Consider the following 26022-nt stretch of genomic DNA (forward strand, 5'->3'; position numbering starts at 1 on the left):
GTACCTGCAGTAGGAGCAACCTTGCCACAGCAGAAGGACACAAGTAGCCCACAAAGGGGTTGCTCCTGGATCTTCTGGACTGGTGATGAGAAGGAAGCACACTGCTGGGCCTCAAAGGGCATCTCATACATAAGGCTGCTTCTCCAAGATTGGGAGACATAGCCAACTCACCTAATACATAGAAATAAGCAGAGAGAAAGAGGCATAATGAGGAGACAAAGGAATACTTTCCAAGCAAGGGAACAGGATAAAACCCTCAGAAAAAGGACTAAATGAAATAGAAACAAGCGATCTACTCGACAAAGAGTTTAAACAAAATATCATGAGGATGCTCACAGACATTGGGAGAAGACTGGATGAATGCAGTTAGTTCATCAGCAAAGAATTGGAAGATATTAAAAAAATCAGAAATGAAGAATACAATACTGGAAATGAAAAATTCACTGTAGGGACTCAATAGCAGAGTAGAGGATGCAGAAGAATGGATCAGCGAGCTAGACAAAAGACTAGAGGAAATCACCCAAGCAGAACAGAAAAAAGAAAAAAGAATTAGACAGAATGAGAACAGTCTAAGGGAACTCTGGGACAATATCAAGCATGCTAACATTTGGATTATAGGGGTCCCAGAAGGAGAAGAGAGAGACAAAGGGGCAGAAAATTTATTTGAAGAAATAATAGATGAAAATTTTCCTAACCTGAGCATAGAAACAGACATCCAAGTTGAGGAAGCACAGAGAGCTCCAAACAAGATAAGCCCAAAGAGGTCCACACCAAGACATATTATAATTAAGATGTCCAAAATTAAAGATAAAGAGAGAATCCTAAAAGCAGCAATAGAAAGGCCACAAATGACATATAAAGGGAAGCCCATCAGGCTATCAGTGGACTTCTCAGCCGAGACCCCACAGGCGAGAAGAGAATGGCACGACATATTTAAAGTTCTAAAATGGAAAAACCCACAGCCAAGAATACTCTATCCATCAAGGTTGTCATTCAGAATGGAAGGAGAGATAAAGAGCTTCCCAGACAAGCAAAAATTAAAGGAGTTTATCACCAAGAAAGCAGTTCTACAAGAAATGCTGAAGGGACTTATTTAAGTGGAAAAGCAATGACCACAAATAGAGATAAAAAAAAAAAAATTATCAAAACAACAACAACAACAAAAACCAGGAAATAAAATCACTTGTTAAGGTAAAAATATAGTAAAGGTAGCAGATCAACTACCTGTGAAGATAATATGAAGGTGAAAAGACAAATGTACTAAAATCACCTATTTCAATGATAAGAGGGTAATGGATAGACACACACTAAACAAGAGAGTATATATGATTTGAAAAACATAAAATGTGGGAGGAGGGGAGTGAAAAAGTAGAGCTTTTAGAAAGAGGTCAACCTAAAGAGTCTATCAACTCGATATAGACTGTTATATACATAGAATATTAAATAGGATCCTCCTGGTAATCACAAATCAGAAACCTATAATAAGCAAGAAGAAAAAGTAACACAAAAGAAGTCAAACATATTACTAAAGATAGCCATCAAACCTCAAGGGAAGAGAGCAAGAGAAAAAGACAGGAACAGAGAAGAACTAGTAAAACACCCAGAAAAAAAAAAGTAACAAAATGGCAATAAATACATATTTATCAATAGTTACTTTAAACATTAATGGACTAATGCTCCAATCAAATGCCATAGGGTGGCCAATTGGATAAAAAACAAGACCCATGTATATGCTGCATACAAAAGTCACACTTCAGACCTAAAGACACTGACAAACTGAAAGTGAAAGGATGGAAAAGATATTCCATGCAAATGGATAAGAAAAGAAAGCAGGGCTGGCAATACTTATATCAGACAAAATAGACTTTAAAACAAAAACTGTAACAAGAGACAAAGACGGGCACTACATAATGCTAAAGGGAACAATCCAACAAGAGGATACAACACTTGTAAATATCTATGCACCCAACATAGGAGCACCCAAATATATAAAGCAATTATTAACAGACATAAAAGGTGAAATAGTAACACAATAATAGTAGGTGACTTTAACACTCCACTTACACCAATGGATAGATCATCCAAACAGAAGATCAATAAGGAAACACACTGGCCTTAAAGGACACATTAGACCTGATGGACTTAGTAGATATATACAGAACATTCCATCGAAAAACCACAGAATACACATTCTTTTCAAATGCCCATGGAACATTCTCCAGGATTGATCACATATTAGGCCACAATACAAGTGTTAATAAATTTAAGAAGATCGAAATAATACCATGCATCTTTTCTGACCACAAAGGTATGAAACTAAAATCAACTATAGGAATAAAACTAGAAAAGCCCCAAAAATGTGGAGATTAAACACAATGCTACTGAACAATGATTGGCTCAATGAAGAAATCAAAGGAGAAATAAAAAAATTCCTGGAGACAAATGAAAATGAAAATAGGACATGCCAAAATCTGTGGGATACAGCAAAAGCAGTTCTAAGAGGGAAGTTTGTAGCAATTCAGGCCTACCTCAACAAAGAAGAAAAATCCCCAATGAACAATCTAAAAGCGCATCTAAAGGTACTGGAAAAAGAACAACAAACAAAGCCCCAAATCAGCAGAATGAAGGAAATAATAAAAATCAGAGCATAAATAAACAATATAGAGACTAAAAACAATAGAAAAATTAATGAAACCAAGAGCTGGTTCTTTGAAAAGATTAAAAAAAGCATTTTACAAGACCCGACCTCCATTTATGATAAAAACTCTCAATTTTTAAAATGGGTATGGAAGGAAAGTACTTCAACATAATAAAAGCTATATATGACAAAGCCACAGCCAACTTCATACTCAACAGGGAAAAAGTGAAAGCCATCCCTCTGAGAACAGGAACAAGACAAGGGTGACCACTCTCACCACTCTTATTCAACAGTGCTGGAGGTTTTGGCCAGAGCAGTTAGGCAAGGAAAAAAATAAAAGGAATCCAAATAAGCAATGAAGAAGTGAAACTCTTGCTGTTTGCAGATGACACGATTTCATATACAGAAAACCCTAAAGAATTCATCAGAAAACTATTAGAGATAATCAACAACTACAGCAAAGTTGTAGGGTACAAAAAAAAACTTATAAAAACCAGTATGGAGATTTCTCAAAAAATTAAAAATAGAAATATCATATGACCCAGCTATCCCTCTACTGGGTGTCTATCCAAAGAGCTTGAAATCAACAATTCAGAGACTTAGGCACCCCTATGTTCGTTGCAGCATTATTCACAAAAGCCAAGATGCAGAAGCAACCCAAGTGCCCATCAACAGATGACTAGATAAAGAAGATGTGGTGCATATATATATATATATATATATATATATATATATATATATATATACACACACACAATAGAATACTACTCAGCCATGAAAAAAGACAAAATCCTCCCATTTGCAACAACATGGGTGAATCTTGAGGGTATTATGTTAAGAAAAATAAGCTAGACAGAGAAAGACAAACACCATATGATTTCACTCATATGTGGAAGATAAACTAACACACAAAGAGAACAGATTAGTGGTCAGCAGAGGGGAACGGGGTGGGGGGTGGGCATAAGGGGTAAAGGGGAGCACTTATATGGTGACTGACAAATAATAACGTGCAAGTGAAATTTCACAATGTTATAAACTATTAATGACCTCAATAAAATTAAACCAAAAACAAAATTGAACCAGGTAAATTTGAAGATCCGATTGACTTCTTAAGTGATTCATGAATTGAGTCCCGTCTCATCTAGGCACTCTGAGGGCTTGCACAAAATGCAAGGTTGTTATGGAAAGGAGGGTAGGGCAAGAGAGTCATTAGCCAAAGAACAGAAAGGCTTCTTTGGGGCCAGGACATCTTTTTGGGGTGAGGGGTAGAACTGGTCCAGGTTTGATCATGCGGATTACCTCAATAGTGTAACTCAGGAAACTTCATATTAGTTGTTTGAAGGTCACATTCGTAGGAGGGACTGAAACTGTAATTAAGTCTTGGTTTGCAGTCATGGGGCCCATTTGGGGCCTTTTTTTTGACACTGGTCATTAAATGTTGCAGGAAGTCAGGTTTCAGTCCTGGACACTCTGCTCTGCCTCCCCTTTACCCAAGGTAAGGTCATCTCCCCAAACGCTCTGCCTCCCACCCAAAACCTCACCCCTAGACCTCTTTGCTCATTGTGTGATTAACTCCTACTTGTCTTTGGATCTCAGCCTAAATGGCACTTCCTGATCAAAAAATCTTTCCTGAACTTTTGTCTTGGTCAAACCTCTTTACTACTTGCATAGCTTGAGTCTCAGTCAGAATGTCCAGGTTCAAATCCTCGCTCCACCGCTCACTAGCCATAGTGATGAGGATCAAGGCTGCCCCAGGGAGAAAAACCCGAGGCGTCCTGCCCTACATATGGATCTGTATCATCCTCTGGGAAGTATAGGACATCCTGACCTGATTCGACCTGATTCGTATCCAGGGTTATAGGATCACCCAATAACCAGACCCCACCTGCACTGATACCATTTTAACGACTTTTTTACATAATCTTTCCTTTGTCTTGTAAATAACTCACATACCTATGGCTTATAAGTTTAGCCCTACCTTCCACCCACCTCAGCTCTTTGCTGCCCATGGGTCCTGTCCCCATGCTGCAGCTCTTACTGCCATGGGTTCTGTCCTCATGCTATTCTCTGAATAAACACTACTACCAGAACTTGAGAATCCAAAAAATCTTTCTTTCGACTCCTCGGCTCGTTGAGCCCACATCAACAGGACCTTGGGAAAGTTAAGAAACCTTGAGATAACTCATTTTCCTCTATAATCTATAAATGAGGATGATAATAGTATCTACCATATCAGGTTGCCATGAGATTATTAATGAGTTTACGCATGTAAGATACTAAGAACATGGCACAGTAAGGGCTCAGTAAGTTTTAGCTCTCATTATTACATGCTTCTACATCACCATGTGCTTCTCTTTTGTAGGACTTAGCTAAAATTTTAATACGTCTTTGGGAGTTGTTGGTTATTGACATCTCACATAGTAAACCCTTGAGACAGGGAGGATGAGTGCTTTGCCCATCCTTTTTGTTAAAAAAGAGACACTAGGCCAAAATGGAGTCACTTGTGGTAAGCCCTCATCACCAAAATGAGGCAATCACTAACCTAATGACCTTCACCTCTCCCAGGAGTGGAATCTTAAACCAGTCAATCGGGAACTACCTGGTCAACACTAGTGAGGTCATCTGCCTGACGGACCCCCAGAGGGTGACCTTGCCCACAACAATCCACTCTGCTGACTTCCTGCCCCTCCTCCTGCCTATAAGTCTTCAATTTTGTCCAGCTCCTCAGAGCTTCTATCTGCTAGAGGGGATGCTGCCCAACTCATGAATCATTCACTAAAGGTCTTTAAAATCGACTCCCTTGTATTTTGCTTTTTAGCAATCCCCAGTACCTAGCCAGCGGCTTAGCAGAGGTGCCCTGAAGATTCTCCCCTTGCCCCTCAGATCCACTCTCCACCCTCACCTGGCTCTGTGCCCCAGGAGGCTGAGACCTGTATGGACCATCAACAGGACCTCCAGTCATTTAACTTCAGTTTGAGTTTGGCTGGTGGGAGACACGAGCAGGAGATGGAAGGGTGGGCAGAGAATAAGTTTGGGGTATTCATTCCCATGGCTCTCTCTTTGCCAGCCCACAAACTGGTAGTAGTTATATTTCTTTACTAGCGACTCCTTCTCATGTAATCCCACTCCTAACTACTCTACAGTTCAAGTGAACACCCGGTGGTGACAGGGCCCCTACTGTGTCTGGCCCCAGGGTGCTTCACCACTCATTGTTCCCCACGTATCTGTAAATCATCTCTTCTTTAGACCCTGCTCAGTTACCCCAGTTAGCTGCTCTCTTTCCTTCTTGGACATTGACTAATACAAGCGGTTCTTTGTCAGTGTTTGTTGAATGAATGAATGAACACCTGTTTTACTGTATAAAGATAATAATCCTCAGCCCAAACCATGGCTGAAGTTGTTATGATGAGTCAATAAGAAACAGGAAGTGAACATGTTTTTTTAGGAAAAGATGGAGTTCGGAAGCATGGTTCTCAAATGTGAGAGTGCATCAGAACCACCTGGAGGTCTTGTTAAGCCCACATTGCTCAGCTACACCTCCAGACATTCTGATTTGGCAGGCCTAGGGGGAGGGAGGATTAATAATTTGCATTTATGACAAGTTTTCAGGTGATGTTGATGCTTCCAGGCTGGAGCCCAGTTCGAGAAACACCGCCCTAGAGAAATGCCCGAGGTTCTTGTTGCTGACAGACCCCAATCTCACGGTTGCACTAACCAACTTTAAAAACACAACAGACCAAGTACAATGCAATCTATGTTTTATTTTATACTTCTCTGATCATTAAAATCTAAACAGAGGTTTTTGCGAAAAGAGAAAGTAAAAAAAAAAGAAAGCAGTGACAAGATTAAATGCTGGGAGCAGACAAGGGCTGCGGAGGCCCGTCCTGGGCAGAGCTGCACACACCTGCAGGGCGCACCAGTAGAGCAGCCCGCGGCGCTGGGTCCAGTGAAGACAGCAGGAAAGCCACGGCTCAGAGCCCTGAGGCTCAGACACACAATGCTCTCCTTCCCGCTCCAATCCAGTTCCGCTGCACGGGCACGAACGGTGCGAACACATCCCCCAAAGCGTGCGGGACATCCTCCTTCCTTCAGCATCTTCAGGCTGGAGTGCCCCACTCTCCACACACGTGCACACCAATTCACACGCCCAGCATGTGGGCACACACTCACACCCAGGCACGCGCAGTCACACTCACACAATCACAGACAATGCTTGTGATTTCAGGCCTCCATCACGGGTTCAGGTTCCAACTGCAGCGTCAAGGTGTGTGTGAGCCTCCTCAGCAGACTGACAAAGGGCCACTGCAGAGCAGGGCGGCCAGGGAGAACCTGCCTTCTGTGCCCCATTGGTGTGAGTGAAATCCTACTGAACTGGGGTTGCCTGGGCTCATTGAGGAGGTCCCGACACCGGTTCGGAGATGCCAACTAGCTCTGCCTCGCTCCTCAATACCCAGCTGACAAGAAAGCAGAGTGCCAGGAGGCCAGTCCCTAGGAGGTCCCCCAGCCCTGTGAGGTATGGAATACAGTGATTGTCTGGATCCAGGGCATGGTGCCACGTCAGCCGAACCATCACTTCCGCCAGGTATAGCAGGATTGTCACCTGTCATAAGAGCAAACAGACACAAAAGATTATGACCAAGTCAGAAGGCCAAGTGTTGCCAAGAAATACTAGCGGATTTCAAGGGAAGACACCAAGGTGGACACGACAACCCCAGGCAGTCCCCTTCTTCCAGCTTCTCTTGGGGTCTGACACCCGGCTCTGAGCTCATGAAGAAGCCCGAGAGCCCATCCTCACATGCTTGCCTAGACTCCCTCCCTGTGGTCAGGCCATGCTCTGGGCATCCCGAGGTGCTACACAGACCTGCTGCCACTGTCTGGGTCACACCTTTAGGCTGGAACAAGTTGACTTGACCCCTGGAAGATGGGAACTGTGTCCGCAGGTACAGGAACCCCCACCCCCGCTCCTTCGGCATCTCATCCAGGCAGGGGACAGAGCCTGCTGGCTGACAGACCAAAGAATGTTGCTTTGCTGCTGCTGCGGTCATCTTTACCTGGATCAGCCCTGCTAGTAGATAGAACACCACAAAGGTCTTGCTGTTTGGGACCGAATGGCCTTCCACCAGGTAGATGACACAGAAGAAAATCAGATGGCCTGGAACCACCAGAAAGAGCAGGACTAGGGCTGACATGGAATTGATTTCTAGAAGAAACAGAACCAAGGAGGTTGCATAACCTGCTTGGCAGCAGAGGCCACTTTATCAGGTGACAGTCTCCAGTGAGGCATCCACATTCATCACTACACGAGTGTTTACTGAGCACCTACCATGTGTCAGGCGTGTTCGAGCATATGGGGGTACAGTCCTATCCCTTAACTCACGGAGCTGACATTTTAAGGAAGAGAGAAAAACCAGGATCAAGTAGCAGAAACAGAGAAGAAAGGTCATTTCAAACTGTGACTAGTACTAGGAAGAAAATAAACCAGGGTAATGTGATAGATAATGAAGTCTACAGGAGTGGGAATGAGCTACTGGGGACTGGAGCCTTCTCAAGGGGATGACATTTAGGCTGAGATCTGAATCTCAGGGAGAGGATTCCAGGCAGAGAAAAAAGAGCGCGCAAGTGGCTTAAAGTGGCAGAGAGCTCGGGCTATTGAGGAGCGCAGGCTCAGGCGTGGGGTCAGCGAGCCCGGCAGGGTGGCACACGCCAGGGCCTTGGGGAGCGCCTTCCTCACGCGAAGCCGCTGGGACCCTGTCCGCACATTCTCTTCAGGCTTCAGCACTCTGTGAGTTGGAGATTCTGCAAGAAACGTGATTTAGCCCGCTGCAGCCACACTCTTATTAAAACTGTAACATGTGAATGTGATGGCCTTCTCCCACAGAAATATTTCCCATGAAAAGCAAGTTTCCATTTGCCTCCAAGTTAAAATAACGTGCTGCATCAACTTAATGAGGAAAAGGAACAAAAACCGTATGTAGCCGAGAAGTTAAAAAGTCTCCTGTAAAGTAACATGTAGAGAGAGGGTGAGAACACACAGGGCACCCAACTTTATTCATGATAAAAAGTCAGACACGGTACAAAAGGATTCTTTCCAAAAGATTTACAGTGGAAGCAAGATAATTACTATCGGCTGCTGGCATTAAAATTCAAGAAAATCTACAGAAAAACTATATGAACAATAAGGATTCAGTAAAATACTTAGGTGCTGCTATAGACTGAACTTCTGTTTCTCCCCCAAATCCACATGTTATCTGGTGTTAGGAGGCGGGGCCTTTGGGAGGTGATTAGGTCCTGAGGGTGGAGCCTCATGAATGGAATCAGCGTCCTGATAAAAGAGACCCAGGGAGCCCCCACAGCCCTTCCACCATGTGAGGACACAGTGACAAGACAGCTGGTGAGGAAGCAGGCCCTCACCAGACACCGACTCTGCAGGTGACTCATCTTGAACTTCCAGCCACCAGAACTACAAGAAACAAATTTCTTTTGTTTATAAGCAATTCAGTCTATGATTCTGTTATAGCAGCCTGAAGTAAGACAGGGACATAAATAATGTAGAAAGTAAATAGTTTTCCCATATACAAACGACAAGTCAGAAAATATAATGGGGACTTCCACTTCTAGACAAGATGGGGTAGAACACAGTTCTTCCTATTCTTCTCACTAAATACAACTAAAAACCCTGGACGTTATCTATAACACAAACATAAGAAGTTTCTGAAAGGTAGAGAGAAAAGGCAGGCTGGCCAAGGACCTTGAGCCCCAGGGAACAACTTGGTGGTGAGCTCCCTGAGTTGTCGTTGTCGTTTCTTTTGCCTCCTGTAGCCCAGACTGGGTGCTGGAGGAGCCAGCAACCCAGAGATGTCAATGGGCACAGGTCAAAAATGGGCAGTGAACAAAAGTCTGCTCTCTCTAGCCAAAGGTCTAGAAAAGGGGCAGCATAGCAAAACAGAGAACTTTTAGACGATAACTGCTCTACTCCAGCGAAACATGACAGGAAAAGCTGCAGCCCCATCTCTATCAGCAAAAGCCAAGTGGGGCGCCTGGACTTCCGCCCTCATCCAGGTGGAACGTGGCACACACGCCTCTGGATGAGGTGGTGTAAGAGAAAGCTGAGTGGGGAATAAGGGGCACTCTGCCCAGTGGTCATGAGCCCCCACAACCACAGCAGTGAAGACCATGTGAGGAGCAACAACAAGGTGCTCTCTCCCTCCCAGCTGGGTACATCAGCGGAGCACGGGTTCCCGCCCTGCCCCCCAGGAGGGACGCACTCCTCTCCCCTAGGTGTCAGTGGAGACAGAGGGGACCCCGGACACCCCCTGCCTCCAACCCCCGGCAGGAAGAAAGCAGTGCATACCCTGTCCACCGAGAAGACGTAAGTGACATCCAGAGGCTCATCACAGAATAACTCAAATGTCCAGGATCCAACCTAAAATCACTTAGAGCAAGAAAAACCTCAACTTGATGAGCAAAGACAAACACTGAGATGACGCAGATGGTAGAATTATCTGAAAATGACTTTAATTAATCCATTATAAAATGCTTCAACCAGCAATTACAAACACACTTGAAAAAACAATAAAAATAGAAAATCTCAGTAAAGAAGAAATAGAAGATACAAAGAACTATATAGAAATCTTAGAACAGAAAAAATACCATAGCCAAAACGCCCCAAACAAGTCAATGAATGGGATCAATGAGTAGGACGGAGAGGACAGAGGAAAGAATCTGTGAACTTGAAGAAAGAACTATAGAAATTAGTCAATCTAAACAAGAGAGAGTAAAAAATGTCTAACATTCACATCATCAGAGTATCAGAAGAAAAGGAGGAAGAGAGTTGGGCTGAAAACGTATTCAAAGAAACAATGGCTTAAAATTTCCCCCAATGTGGCAAAAGATAAATTTATGTATTCAAGGAGCTGAATGAACTCCAAGAAATCCACACCAATGCACATCACAATCCAAAGTCTAAAAAGTAAAGAAAAAGTAGAGAAATGACACCTTACGTATACGGCAAAAATAATTCACACAACAGCAACTTCTCATCAGAAACCACGGAGGACGGAAGGAAGTGGCACATTTTTCAAGTGTTGAAAAGAACTATCAACCCCGAATTTTACATCCAGTGAAAACATCCTTCAGAAATGTGCCAGCAGACCTACCCTAAAAGAATAGCTAAAGGTATTGAAACAGAAAGGAAACGCTAAAAAAAATTGTAGCGAGATAAAAGATCCAGAGGCTGGCCCAGTGGTGCAGCGGTTAAGTTCGCACATTCCCCTTCAGCGGCCTGGGGTTCACCGGTTCAGACCCCGGGTGCGGACGTGGCACTGCTTGTCAAGCCATGCTGTGGGAGGCGTCCCACATATAAAGTAGAGGAAGATGGGCATGGATGTTAGCTCCGGGCCAGTCTTCCTCAGCAAAAAGAGGAGGATTGGCAGCAGTTAGCTCAGGGCTAGTCTTCCTCAAAATAATTAATTTTTTAAAAAAACATTAAAAAAAAAATCCAGTTTTTCAAAGTAACAAAATGATAAAAACACCTCCAATGGTTCTCTGAAAAGAATCCAGACTGCCTCCTCAAGCTTCAAGACACCTTGGAGACTCCTTCCCACCTCTCCGGCCTCAGCTTCCCTCATCCTCTCCCTTGCTCATTACGCCCAGGTTTCACTGACCTTTCAGTTCTTCAGACTTACCGAGCTCCTTCCTGCCTCGGGGCCTTTGCTCAGGCTGTGCCCTCTGCCTCGAATGCTCTCTGCTCCAGCATGCCTCCTTCCCAACCAAGCCCTGCTCATCCCCAGAGAGGAATTTCCCAACCCCAGTCTGAGTAGCTCCTACAATTCTTTTTCATTGTACCCTGTGCTTTAGCCTTTTAGAACATACAATTTGCAGTTATGTGCTCTTTTTTGTGTGTTTACCTGCTCTTCTAGAGCACGTGTATCCACGAGGATAAGAACAAAGCTTTCTCTGTCTCACCACTGTAACGGACACCTAGTGCCTGGTAGACATTCAGTAAATATTTGAGTGAATGAATGAATCAATTAAAAGTAGGCTGGGGTGTCGGGTCTCTGGGAGGAGGAGCTCTGTCCTTGAGGATCTGTGCTGAGGTCAGCACTGGTCTTAGATATTCATTGCTACAAACACCAGATTCCAAAGACGTCAATTTGTACTTACTTAAAGAAATGGCTACATGGCCTCCGGAAGATACCAGACCCACCTGAGGTGCAGAAAGTGGAGCACGGGTTAGGCCAGAACTTTTTCATCCCGAGGGGCAGGACCCCAGGCGTGCTCCATGTGTGCAGGTAGGTGGAGATCCGACTGGTCTGAATGGCCACCAGATTGCCACCAACACCTGTAAGGAGACAAAGAACCTGGTTTCCCCTTCTTTATGCCAGTCTCTGTGTTCTATCCCTTATTTCAAGTCCACCTCCTCCACGGAGACTTCCTTGACTGACTCAGCACTTGATCTCCTTTCCTTCCCTCCCACTTGACCACAGACCTTGTTTGGCACCAAGCAAGAATGGCCTGGACCTCATGAGTGAGGTATCAAGGCAGTAATTACATCACCTTGACAGCGGGCACCTCTTAACACAAAGGAAGTGTGACTGTCCAATGAGGTTCTCGACACACATTTGTTGGGGGAGGGAAAGTGGGAGGAAGAGAGGGAGGAGAGAGGTGAGGGAGGGGAGAGAGTGGATGGAGAGTCTATGGGAGGATATCTTCATAAGCCACTCAAAGACATAGGAAGTGACAGGAACCGGACTACAGACTGGAATATCTGAGAAAATAAAAGGGATTTTTTTCACCTCAAGGTGGGAAAAGGAAAGAGAAGAGTGGGAAGAGAGGCGAGGGGAGAGAGAGATGATCCTATGGCGACAGAGCTGGTGCTTATTGCTGAGGCTCCCGGCTCCCCCAGGGAGCTGATCGTGCCAGGGCCAGAGGGCTGACAAGGTCACACTGAGCTCCTTCTGCAAGAGACAGCCTTTGGGCTGGCAGAGAAAAGGGGCTGCCCATGGTGACCGTCTCCTTCAGAGGGGGAGTGGTTTGCCCCCATTCTACTTCCCCAGTCCCACAGAGAACAATCCCTCACTGGACCAGATGTGCCCCAGTGGTGGAGACCCACTGCCCTGGCTTCTCCAGAGGATGCAGACGATAGTCTGTGGATCTACTTTGCTTGGCCCACACACGAATTCAAAAGAAGGAAAAAATAACTCAAATTAATTGGCAGCCTTTACAAATTAGTCCCTTCACGCTGATTCCTGGCTTCTAACAAATAAGCTCAGGCAGCTCTGGACCTCCGTCCCACCAGGGAGAACTGGCTGAAGCTGAGCAGGCACCACTCCCCTCACAGCACGGACGTGTCCCGCAGTGTTCCCTGGGCCTCGCCACTCCTTACTGCCTGGTTCCTGTCTTACCTGCTTAACTCGTTCAGATTGCCTGACTGGCCTCTACAGGCATCTGAGTTGGTGACATCCAAGGAAATGTTTCCAAGCTTATGGCCATCTGGACTGGACTTAGCTATTGCTCTCTTCCTTCCTAATGGCCAGGCATTGTGCTAGGAACAGGCCCTGTGCAACTCTGTCGGGGTGTAGACCTGCTGGGTGGCCCAACATACAAGGAACACAGGCCTCGGTTCCTACAGAGGTTGGGGGGATGGTGCCCAAGGGCATCTGAAACCTATTTCTGCAGTCCCAGAAGGCCAGGGCCTGGCCATCAAGCAAACCGTGCAATAAGTTCTGTTTGGTTCCTCTCCTGACCAGTCAGTCCCATTTACAAAGCCTTATCAGAAACTGGACATAAACCAAGCTTTGGTTAAAAGAAGGGTCCTCGCCACAAATGTCCACAGGGTCTAAGCCTAGAAGGTGAATCAGTGAAGGGTTGGGTGGCACACAATAGGGAATGGAGAGGACTGAGGCAAATTGGACAGCATAGGTCCTGCCTTGATAGCAGCTGATTCCAGTCCTACCAGCAATGTAAACCCAGTATTGTCATAGCCTTACTTCTTAAGAAGAGAGAAATCCAGATTTCTATGTGTAAATGTCTGAGTTTTAAATGTCATCAATAACTCTAAGTTAAAATAAAAGAAAAACTATGAGAAGCCAACACTCCCGTTCTGAAGACCACATTCCGTCAGCAGGTGCCGCAAAGCCTGGGTTAAACTGTGTGTGCCTTCAAGGCACGGGATTTAGCTCTGCGGGAAGTTCAAGTCTCAGGCGCACCTATGAGGAACGGGGCATGTGCCAGTGGAGCAGGGGGCAGGGCTTTCTCCCCTGGGGTCTCCTTCTGGCTGAGGAAAACCAGCCCCAGCAGCCCCCGCCCAGCAGCAGCATGGGCACAGCTCAGCTTCCCGACTCTGCCTCCAAGGGCCTGGGGCTGGATCTTTGAAGTCATTGCTACTCAGGTCCCACCACCCAGGCCCTGGGGGCCAACCCAACCCAAGGACCCCATGTAACAGGGATCCCCAATACCTACCACATATGATAGGAGTAAACACAGCCATGCCTTTGAACTGCGGTTTAGAAATGGTTTTGTTCAAGATGAGCCCTCCAAAACTGGAGAGAGAGCAGATGGCAGTCAAACGATTAGAGGTTAAGCTTGAAGCTGGCCTTGCAAACCTTCTCTATACAAACTGCCTTATCAGCCTTAGTAAACACCCAGCTTAGCAGACGCTTTTCTTACCCCTACATAAAACATCTGTCGAAGCCGAGCAGGTCTCCTGGGTGCCCTGTGCACCCCGCACATGCGTCTCCAGCACTATTCTGAGTCTCAGCTGTTCCAGAAGGCCCATCAGATAACATCAGCCCATTAAAAACAAACAACACACTTCTTTCCGAGGTGACTTACTTGGCTCTGTGACATGACAGCCCCGGAACTGCAACTGAGCTAGTCTTTAGCAAAAAACGGAACCTGCGTGAGTATCATCTCATGCCCCTTGCTCTTGGAAGATGCCGCAGTAAGATTTCACTCCCACCAGCCCCTGGAGTTGAGCAACGGCTGCCCCATCCCTAGAGGCCTGGAGAAGTGACATCAACTTCTGTAAGGAGCCCAAGAGCCTTCTGGAAGCAAAGACACCTAGACCAGAATCTCTTTTCCCTGAGAGTCAAAGTGTAGAAAAGCACCTCAGAAAGAGGTGGGGTAGCCCCTGTCAGGATCTACTAGTGGAAAGGACCCTTGAGGATGGGCTGGAGAACGGAAGACCTGGGTTCAGCAGAGGGCCTGTGGGCCCAGGAGGACTAATCTCAGCCTTTCTGGGTTCCAGCAGCAGCCACGCTGTGGAAACGTATTCACAGAGCCATCGCCTGGAGGCCAGGTGAAGGGCTCCTTGCAGCCTAAGCAGGGGTCCAGGCCAGCAAGAGCTGTGGCAGCAGGGGAGCGGGAGACCCTGTATCCTACAGTGGGAGACCCTGTATCCTACAGTGGGAGACCCAGTATCCTACAGCGGGACAGTGGGAGACCCAGTATCCCACAGTGGGAGACCCAGTATCCTACAGTGGGACAGTGGGAGACCCAGTATCCCACAGTGGGACAGTGGGAGACCCAGTATCCCACAGTGGGAGACCCAGTATCCTACAGTGGGACAGTGGGAGACCCAGTATCCCACAGTGGGAGACCCAGTATCCTACAGTGGGACAGTGGGAGACCCAGTATCCCACAGTGGGAGACCCAGTATCCTACAGTGGGACAGTGGGAGACCCAGTATCCCACAGTGGGAGACCCAGTATCCTACAGTGGGACAGTGGGAGACCCAGTATCCCACAGTGGGAGACCCAGTATCCTACAGTGCCACAACAGGGCAGGGGCTGTGGCACCAGTGCACTCATCTGACACTTCCAGGTCTGGCTCTTCCCAGCTCCATGGAGCTCTGGCAGTTGTAAACAGGACTGCCTCTCAGAATAAATAAGGTCTAGAGGTGATGGTGAGAGAGAGGGAGAGAAGAGTAAAGAGGTGTGACTCAGCCGGCAGCAGGAGTTAGTGAAGGAGCCTACACCACAGTGCACTCCCACCGTGACCACTGAGGCAGGAAGTGCCGCCCTCGCTCCAGGGGCTCCCGGGCTCTCACAGAGGGCAGGGGGTGGCATGGGGAGGAGGACAGAGAGGGCAGTGGCTCTCGCCCATGCTCACCTGCTGATGACCATCGCTAGGATGATTGGGAACCACCCAAACTTCAGAATCTTCACGATGGGTGGGTTTTGCTTGGCAATGAGGACCCACACAGGGGTCAAGGCCGTGAAGCCGATGCAGACCAGCAGCGTCAGATGCCGACTGTCTGGGAAGAGAAAGAGAAAGGAGATGCACGCCAGAGCACACGGGCACGGCCTGGCAGGCGGGGGCCTGGCTTGCAGAGACGAGAGGTGGGCTGGGAACTAAAGGCAGCAGAGGTCTGAGGAGATGCCTCTGTCCTCAGTAGGTTATGGTGGCCCATCCCAACGTCCCTTCCAAAGGATTTTCACCATCCTGTTAAGCAGCTGGAGAAGCTCCTCTGTCCTCAATTCCTGCCACATTCACCTTCACTTCTCTGACTTTTTTGCTATTTTCCTGACGTAAGGACCCTCCTCCATCTCCTCCCACCCCAAACTTATTATTACTGTAATGGTTCCATTTATGAGGTCATGACCACAGGCCAGCACTGTGCTCGGCACCTCCTGGGTACAAAGTCATTTCATATTCTCAACAAACCCACTCAGATAGCCATGCAAGGAGACTGCAGTGTAAAAAGGTGGCCTGCCCAGGACACGAGCTACCAAGCAGTGAAGTCAAGGCTACAGCCTGGGTCTGTGGGAAGCCAGAGTTGGTTAGTGATGGCTGTCCTGCTCCCGGCTGAGGAGTGACATCCTCAGCAGCCGTGTTTCTCATTGGGCCCAGACCATGGCCAGCTTTGTGGCTACTCGTGTCCCTGTATCATCTTCTCCAACTAGTGAGAGCCATGAAGCAGATCTGGGTCTGGATCAGCCTGCTGTACCTGAGGCCAGGCCAGGCCGGGGCCTTATGCACTTGGGAATGCACATGGGTAACACTCTTGCTCACTCCCTTCCTGTCTTGTATTGTGAGTGTGTGAGTTCACCTTCCACAAGCACACAAGACATCAGCTTTCTCTACGACTGTCCTCTCATCCCCGGACACACCCCCAAGGGCAGGCTCAAGGTGGTACATGCCCCTCTGCCAAGGCAGCCCTAGTACTGAGAAGGATCCAGGCATGAGTGTGTGTCACACGTCCCCTTTCTCTGGGGAGCATCATGAAGAGCATGCCCCTCTTGCCCTTCTCTGCGCTAAACAATCATGGTCCATTCTTCTGCCACAGGGAGGCCCATCTCCTTGGGCAGCTGGAAGGAAAGACAGGCCACAGGTACCCAAGGCTGGCTACAAAGTGCTTCATGATGGAAGCGGTTGGCTTCTTTGCCATCCCAGGAGAGAGGAGGTGGACCCAGCAAGCGCTCAGCAAGTCTAAAATCTAAAAGGCTCCGAGAAACAGCAGCCTCCAGAAGCAGGAAAATCTGCATCTAGTCTAATTTTCCTAGAACTACTCAGAAGCCCTGGGAGAGGTTCCACCTCCTATTCTCCCGGCACAGTGACGAATCCTTCCTCTGCACATGGTCTCTTCCCAACTACACTGGGAGGTGTGATGGTCAAGGGCTCACTCCTCAGCCAGTGAAGACTTACCTGACACATGCCAGGCCTGGTGAGTCCCCAGGGTGCACCCAAGATAAATTCAGTCTAATTGGAGAGACAGATGGTGTAATAACAGTTCAACACCTACTGAGCCATGTGTGCAGATACGCACTATTTCAGCAGGAGCTCAGTGTGGGTGGAGGGGCAGGGTCTGGGGAGGCCTGTGACTCACATTTATTTTGCAAATCGCACTTGATTAACTAACCCATACACAAATCTTCTTTGAAATTCAGTTTGGTTTAAAAATAAAATTAGGTCGTCCTCTTATTAGCTCTTCACTGCCACTTCCATGAAGTTTGAGACTCCCTCAAACCACTCCATATTGTTAGCGGTAAGCAATTCCCAGGATGGCGAAGAGACAGTCCCAGAGGTGGGACAGAAGCAATCCCAGCGCTGTCCTACTCTCAGTCACACTTGTTTCGTTGGTCTGCTTCAGTTGACAACACGTAAAAACTGGGTCATCTTAAATCCCTGGGCAACGATAACTTGGAGCTTTGCTGCAGCTGCGCCTTTGTCAAGGGCATTTCCTCTAAGTGACCGCCACCACATGCCCCACCGTTACCCACTGTCTTCAGCCCCATCCACTCCACTCATTTAAGCTACAGGCATTTGGATGTGACCACGCTCAGAATCAACATTCACTAGATCCCAACAACATGTGCAGCCATCGCAGTGAGACACACCAGGTGGACAGGAAAACTAACACCCGGGGGGAGTGGTCAGCTGCAGAAGTCCCGCAGGGGAGATCATTCAGGCAAGGGGGACACTGTCTGCCCACACCGCCCCAGACACTGGCAAGGCTCTGTGCCCCAGGGCAAACCTGAGGAGGGCGACGGCCTCTCGTGGAGTGAGGGCCTCTGGCCTTGAGGCCCTGTTGCCACAAGCTGTGTGAACACCTCCCTTGGCGGCTGACCATGTCACGGGGCCACCTTCTGAGGAGCCTTGGGCTTCTCCTGCCTGGCGCCTGCAAGGACAGTTACGTGCTGCTGCTGCCCATGGCAGTGACGCTCCCTCTTGGAGTCGTTGCTTGCGTGGTTTATGTGTCCAGTGTGAACTGCCTTCCCAAGGAGGCACTGTCACCTGCCAGGATGCTTTGAAAGTAGCCAGGCCAGTCTCAGGCCCCCCAGGCATCCTGGTGCACCCTGTCCTAAGGAGGACACTCACAGCCTCTGCCTCTGCTGCCCTGAGCAGCTCGGCCCCTTCTAACACAGCTGGGAGGGTCTGAGGCTCTTGCTGCAGAACACCTTGAAATTGCGATGACGCCGAGTTTGTCTCTGTAAAAGGATTTCTGACTCCATGACAGACATCGTAGGTTCCTTTCTGAGGGAACTCTGCCCAATTTGGCTGCTGCCAGCTGGCTGCAAATGTCCCCACCCCACCATGCTGGTGAGCCCCTCCTCCTCGGTCCCCCATACCTCTGTGTTTATAGAAGAAGCTGCTAACGAAAGCCAGGATGGACAACGTGACGAGGTCTCCCAGGCTGGCTGCAAGGGGTGTAGCGATGTTGTCTGGGTTGATCCCAAGCTTTCGAGCGCCAATCACTATGCAGACCATGAGCATCCCTGCAGAGAGGAGAGAGGAGGCGCACAGCGCCCGGGAGGAGGTGCAGGATGAGATGGTGGGAAGGAGGCTGCTCAGTCACTCGCCTCTACCCACACCAGCCCAGACTGGAGCCCCGTGCAGTGCAGGAGACCTGAGAGGCACACTTTCATGGCCGCCACGCCACCCGAGCCCCACTTTCCGCTCTGAGGCAGCTGTCACACGTGATCCAGCTCCTCATCCGCTGCCCAGGACTTAATCCAACAGCATGTCATGTGGATCTTTAAGAAGATACTTTGTATCTTGGCTACTGGCATTTTAACACTTCACCCCATATTCTGTGACTCTAAACATATTAGAAATGTCACCTCAATGCCTTCTTAAAGAAGCCACCACTGGCCACAGTTCTTGCCCTCTTTTGTGACCAGGTCACAGCTACTTTCTCTCTTCTGAAATGTCAGTTCTAAGTGAATCTGAGTTTACACGGCCAAGCTCGTGGTCTGGTGACAATCCCACAGGGACTTCACATGGGGACACCACCACTTGGAGAGCACTCATTAAAAACCACCTCCGCCACTACCTGGCTTTATGTCACAGTCAAATTGAGGTCATACTGTGAGTCACCAGCGACATTTCTGAACTTTCACATATCTTTGGACGATTCCAGTTATGTCCATGCTGCTGAGCTGACCTCATCTCTGGGCTTCCGTTTGCTTAGCTGTAAAATGGGGAGCTAGGACTGGCATTCTCTACAAGGCCAGGCCTTCTGAATCATTCGGTTTTATGGTTTTCAGAGACTTCGTGCCAAGCGTCTCCTGGCTCTGTTGTCTTGGGAGATGTGGCACACTTGTTCTGCCCTTCCTCTGACCAGACAGAGCACTGGGGCCCCGCCTCCACCCAGCCACGTGCACACCAGGCATGACCAGCAGAAGACAGACACCCTGCGTCCCTGTCAGCGCATCTTCCCGCTCCGCGAAGGACCGAAGCGGGTGGGCGGGGCCGCAGGAGTTCTGCCAGGAGGGTGTCCCTGTCGCTGTCCGCAGTCCACCGCCAGAGGGGGGGCGGGGCAACGGCCTGGCAGCGTCTGGGCGGCGGCGCGCGCGCGCGCGCGCGAGGAGAGGAGCGCGCGGCTGCTGGGCCGCCGTCCTGGGAGGCGTGGGAGGCGTCGGCGAGCCGCGCCTGCCTGCCCAGAGCCGAGCCCGGCGGAGTCCGGCCGCGCTGTGCCGCTCTCTCCCGGGCCGGGCTCGTCCGTTCCCCAGGCGTCCGTGGACGCCGCTCCGTGTCCCCGCTGGGCACAGCAGCCCGGGCCCTCCACGGCCACGGCCGCTAGCCTGAGGAGGCCGTCCTTCAGCTCCCGCTCTTCCTGCTCGCCGGACACGGACGACCAGGGCGCCCGCGAAGATGATGCCATCTGAGAGAGGTACCTGGGGGGCGTGGGCGTGGGGGCTGGTGGGAGGCGAGCGTGTCCCTGAGGAATAGGCTTGTGCGCCCAGAGGTGCCCGTCAGGTCGCGGGACAGCTGTGCGGCGCGGGGAGCGAGGGGGCCTCTTCGTGCGCTTCAGGCGTTCGTGGAACGGGCGGTGTGTGCCGGGCACGGGGCCAGCCTGGGCGTGCGGTGCCCGGGAGTCGGGCGCTGAAGCGCCACCCGTGGTCTCGGCTTCTTGGAAGGACAGACGCGAAGTCGATAAGGACACTGGTCTCGAGGCGTTCTGAGGAGTGCAGGTCTCCCACTTTTCGAGGCTACGTTCCGTTGGGGTTTTCACGAAGCATGTTGTGGCCCTGAAGCTCAGGCCGGTTCAGGGGAAGTGGCCTGTCGAGGGCCACATAATAGTTGTGTGCAGAGCCAGTGCTTTCCAAAGCCCGTGACTGTGCAGAAGTCTACCTGTTAGGGGTGCAGTGGGGGCTGTCCGGGGAGCGTTGTGAGCACAGGTATGTGCCCCACACTTGAAAGTCTGGCAAAGAAAGCGTGAGGCTGGAGGGTGCTCCGTTCGTTCCCTCCTTCCACAGAAAGTCTGGAGAGTTGACGTTGGGACAAGTCCTTCCTTTCCTCTGGTCGGTGCGTGTTCAGTGGCCTGGACACTTGGTGAGCAAGACTGACAGGTTGTTTGACGTACTGGCCCTCACAGCCTGGTTGGAAAGGACAGACAGGCAGCAACCAATTACCTAGGAGATACGTAAAAGCAAATTTGTGTTGAGTGTTGAGAAAGACGGCATTTCCTGTTAGACTTTGTGACTTAGGCAGTGATGTTGAAGCTGAGAGCAGAGGCCTAAAAGACAAGGAGGACTTGTGCTGGAGAGTGTTGGGACATGGCAAGGGAGGAGTAGGGCCTGTCAGAGGAGCTGAAAGAATGCCCTGGAGACTGGGGCCGCGTAGGGACTGTAGGGTGGGGAAAACAAAACTTTTCGATTGAGGCTGGCGCTTTCTATAGGTTTTTGGAGACTGAGCGTGGTGATTCAGAACGTGGCCTCCGGAGCCAGACTCTGTCAAATGGGTCCTGGCTCTGCCACCTACGGACTGTGTGAACTTGGGCAAGTTACTGTACCATTCTGTGTGTCAGTTTCCTGATCTGTAAAACGGGGTTGATTATCATACACACTCCGTAGGTGAGTGTAAAGGTTAGAGGATATTTCATATCCGTAAACTACTTCGGGCAGTGTCTGGCCTTTAGTAGGCGTTAGTAGTGGTTGATTAAAGAAATGGATAAATGCATACCTAAGTATTCAAGGCTTGGAGGCTGTCCCTGGTGAAACGTGTGAACTTGAATGGATTACACCCAACTTTGCTTAGTTTCCTTTCCGGCTTGCAGTTGCTACTGACCGCATCTGCAGCACTGTGGAATTAGAAATAATCTCCCTCGACTTGGCTGCTCTTGGTAAAACAATCTAATGCTGTCCAAATTATCCCAGGGAAATAAAAGCCTTTTCAGTAGCATAGTAGGGTTAGGCTTATTTAATATGTATTGTTTATATTGGTTTGTTTAGTGTTTGTTGGTAACCTTTTTGTTTTTCTTTTTTTTTTTTTTTGGCAAAGCTGCTCGGTTAAAAAAAGCAGATTAGCTATGAAATGGTTCAGACCCAGAGAAAAGTAGAGAGTCGTGTAAGCAGAGCACGCCTTTCCTTGACTCTCTGTCGAGAGCTTTTGTGATTCCAGCTGCTCTCTGCCTCAGACACGGTGCCCTCTGCGTGTGCAGTCATCTAAAGAGTGCAGGGTCTGGGACCGTGGAGAATCCAAGGCCGTATAGTCATGCTTTGCTTAACGGTGGGGATAAGTTCTGAGGAGTGTGTCATGGTCAGGCAATCTCGAGACTGTGCAAACACCACGGAGTTCCTAAACCTGGATGGCAGAGCCTCCTACACACCTAGGCCATATGGGACCCCCGTTGTTGACTGAAACGTCCCGATGTAGGGCATGACTGTACTTCCCAACTCCAAGGGCGCGGAAGTGTAGCCTGTGGGGCTTTTGAAAAGAACAGAGACGCTCAAGGCCTACTCTGGACCCACTGACTCAGAATCTACTGGGATAGTTCCCGGCTTTAAAGACCAGACGTAGTCCTCCTCTGCAGACATCTCATCAACAGTTTTTCACGCTGGGTTTTCCCTCATCTGAGAAAACAGGCCAAGAGATTGTGAGGATCCATAATTAGTGTTTTAATACATTTGGCAGGACTCAGTGTTTTTCACGTTCTGTGATACTGGGATCTGCATCTCCACTGTAATGTGTTAAACCTTGAAATCTTGTCCGAAGGTCATGTCATTACCTAGAGAATCCTTCTGTGAATTCCAGGCAGATTGCCATCTTTCTGCTCCCGCCTCCTCACCTTTACAATGGGGAGAATAACGGTAACCTACCTTTTGGATGTGAGGATTAAATGAGACAGTTGGTGCAAAGCAGTCGGCACAGGATCTGGCACAAAGTGAAGCCTTCCATAAATTATGATGACAGTAGTTTTGATTTCCCTCCAGTCGGAATATAGTTGAGTTGAAGTTAGTGGCTGTGTCACAGCTGTGTCTCAGGCTGGTGTCTGCCGCCCTGAGCTAAGCCATAAAAATCCCTAGAATAACTTTTCAAAAGCCTGTTAGCCTCTTGAGCCTCCTACACTTCTTTATTTTAATTTAATTTATTTTATTTTATTGCAGTAACAGTGGATTCTAAGATGATATAGCTTTCAGATGTACGTTGTAATATATTTCGAATTCTGTGTAGATTACATCGTGTTCACCACCCGAAAACTAATTATAGTCCGTCACCTCACACGTGAGCCTCATCACCCCTTTGGCTCTCTCCCCTCCCCCCCTCCCCCTATGGTAACCACCAATCCAATCTCCTTTGCTCTGTGTGTGTTTGTCGTTGTTTTTATCTTCTACTTATGAGTGAGATCACACGGTGTTTGGTGTTTGACTTTCTCCCTCTGATTTATTTCACTTCACGTAATACCCACAAGGTCCATCCACGTTGTCACAAATGGTCGGATCTCATCATTTCTTAGGGCCGAGTGGCATTCCATCGTGTATACATACCACATCTTCTTTATCCATTCTTCCCTTGATGGGCACCTAGGTTGCTTCCAAGTTCTGGCTGTTGTGAATAATGCTGCAGTGAACCTAGGGGTGCATGTGTCTTTCTGCATTGGTGTTTTCAAGTTCTTTGGATGAATAGCCAGCAGTGGGCTAGCTGGATCATACATATGGTAGGTAGATGTATTCTTAGTTTTCTGAGGATACTCCATCCTGCTTTCCATAGTGGCTGCACCAGTCTGCCCTCCCACCAGCAGTGCAGGAGAGTTCCCTTCTCTCCACATCCTCTCTGACACTTGTCTCTTGTCTTGTTAATTAGAGCCATTCTGACCAGAGTAAGGTGACATCTCCTTGTAGTTGTGATTTGCATTTCTCTGATCGCTAATGATGTTGAGTCCCTTTCCATATGCCTGTTGGCCATCCCTATACCTTCTTTGGAGAAATCGCTGCTCAGATCTTTTGCCCGCCTTTTTAATTGGGTTGCTGATTTTTTTTGCTGTTGAGATGTATGAGTTCTTTCTGTGTTTTGGATATTAACCCCTTATCCGATACACGGTTTGCAAGAATCTTCTCCCAGTTGTTAGGTTGTGTTTTGGTTTTGTGGATGGTTTCCTTTGCGGTGCAGAGGATTTTTTTTTGACTTTGATGTAGTCCCATTTGTTCATTTTGTATTTTGTTTCCATTGCCCAGTCAGACGTGGTACTTGAAAATAGGCTGCTAAGACTGATGTCAAAGAGCATACTGCCTATGTTTTCTTGTAGAGGTTGCATGGTTTCGGGTGTGACATTCAAGTAAAAGCCGAGGGAGGGAGGAGGCTGCAGTTCCCCGAGAGCGAGCGTAGCGGGGACCCTGCGTCCCTGTCAGCGCACCTTCCCGCTCCGCGAAGGTCCGAAGCGTGTGGGCGGGGCCGCAGGAGTTCTGCCAGGAGGGTGTCCCTGTCGCTGTCCGCAGTCCACCGCCAGAGGGGGGGCGGGGCAACGGCCGGGCAGCGTCTGGGCGGCGGCGCGCGCGCGCGCGCGCGCGAGGAGAGGAGCGCGCGGCTACTGGGCCGCCGTCCTGGGAGGCGTGGGAGGCGTCGGCGAGCCGCGCCTGCCTGCCCAGAGCCGAGCCCGGCGGAGTCCGACCGCGCTGTGCTGCTCTCTCCCGGGCCGGGCTCGTCCGTTCCCCCGGCGTCCGTGGACGCCGCTCCGTGTCCCCGCTGGGCACAGCAGCCCGGGCCGTGCACAGCCACGGCCGCTAGCCTGAGGAGGCCGTCCTTCAGCTCCCGCTCTTCCTGCTCGCCGGACATGGCGACCGGGGCGCCTGCGAAGATGATTCCATCTGGGAGAGGTACCTGGGGGCGTGGGCCTGGGGGCTGGTGAGAGGCGAGTGTCACTGTTCTGTGTGCAGAACAGCAGCCCTCACCCCAGCTTGGCCACTGCGGTTGGGTCCCTCAATCTGTTGTAGAAAGATAGCAAAAAAGACAGGATATGTTCACCATGAAAAAGTCCTACAACAGATTTTCTATTTGTAGGGAAAATAGCATTCACTGTATTTTTGTTTGTTGGTTGATTGATAGGTTTTATACGATTACCTGGAATGGAATTCTCAGGGCAAAATCTGCCATTACTTGGATTCACATCTGAGATATACTATTTATAGATATTTCAGGGGCCAGTACTGAGGCATTTCATAGCCATAGATCCTTATCTCTAACTGTAGCTATTTCTCGAAGGGACACGGGGTGGAATGGTAATACCATTGATGATGGACTTCATATGATGATTTTGATGAACTCTGAATTGTCTCAACTAAGGAAAACCGTTTGTATAATCAACCATAATTTACTGGAAACAAAACTTTGAGTCAATCAGCTTGCTTGTGTATATGTTGGTAAATTTCAACGAAAAATATTTTTAAAAAATCATTTACTTTTCCAAAGAAGATCTATCTACAAATGGCCAGTAAGCACATGAAAAACTGCTCTATGTCAGTAATCACTAGGGAAATGCAAATCAAAACTACAATGAGATACCACTTCATACCCATTAGGATGGCTGCTATCAAAAAAACAATTGTTGTGGAGGATGTGGATAAAGTGGAAACAATGTGCACTGTTGATAGGAATGTAAAGTGATGCAGCCACTATGGAAAACAGTACAGTGGTTTCACAGAACTTTAAAAAAGAATACATATCATCTAACAATTACATTTTTGGTATATCCAAAAGAATTGAAAACAAGATCTTGAAGAGGCATTTGAAACCCATGTTTGTAGCAACATTATTCACAATAGCCAAAAGATGCAAGCGAGCCAAGTATCAATTGACAAATGGGTGGATAAACAAAATATGGTATATACATACAATGATGGATTATTCAGACTTAAAGGAAAGAAATTCTGGTGCATACTACAGCATGGATAAACCTTGAAGACGTAATGTTAAGTGAAATGAGCCAGTCACAAAAAGACAAATGTCGTATGAGTCCACTAATATGAGATACCTAGAGCAGTCATATTACAGAGACAGAAAGAAGAGTGTTGGTTGCCACGGGTCGGGGGAAAGGGCGTAAAGGGAGTTGTTGTTTAACGGATATGGAGTTTCAGTTTTGCAAAATGAAACTAGTTTTGAAGATTGTTTGCACAACAGTGTGAATATATTTAACACTGCTGAACTGTACAATTAAAAATGGTTAA

General features: G+C 48.3%; 1 protein-coding gene across 3 annotated transcripts; it reads right to left on the minus strand.

The window, feature by feature from the left end:
- Nucleotides 1–6379: 6379 nt before the first annotated feature.
- Nucleotides 6380–19069, minus strand: LOC138923255 (solute carrier family 41 member 3-like). Of its 3 annotated transcripts, XM_070261195.1 has the most exons (6): nt 18709–19069; nt 15749–15893; nt 14099–14178; nt 11844–11978; nt 7690–7838; nt 6380–7238 (listed from the first exon to the last, which is right to left on the minus strand). In XM_070261195.1, exons 1-6 carry the CDS (start codon nt 18851–18853, stop codon nt 7026–7028), a joined length of 867 nt encoding a protein of 288 aa, XP_070117296.1. In that variant the 5' UTR covers nt 18854–19069; the 3' UTR covers nt 6380–7025. The 3 variants fall into 3 exon arrangements, with proteins under 3 accessions (XP_070117296.1, XP_070117297.1, XP_070117294.1); XM_070261193.1 differs by having other exon boundaries at nt 7189–7838; nt 18709–19039; XM_070261196.1 differs by lacking the exons at nt 15749–15893; nt 18709–19069 and adding an exon at nt 14306–14427 and having other exon boundaries at nt 7176–7838.
- Between the last annotated feature and the right edge of the window lie 6953 nt (nt 19070–26022).

The sequence above is a fragment of the Equus caballus genome, chromosome 2 (assembly GCF_041296265.1).
Source record: "Equus caballus isolate H_3958 breed thoroughbred chromosome 2, TB-T2T, whole genome shotgun sequence".
In the NCBI taxonomy this organism is placed as follows: domain Eukaryota; kingdom Metazoa; phylum Chordata; class Mammalia; order Perissodactyla; family Equidae; genus Equus; species Equus caballus.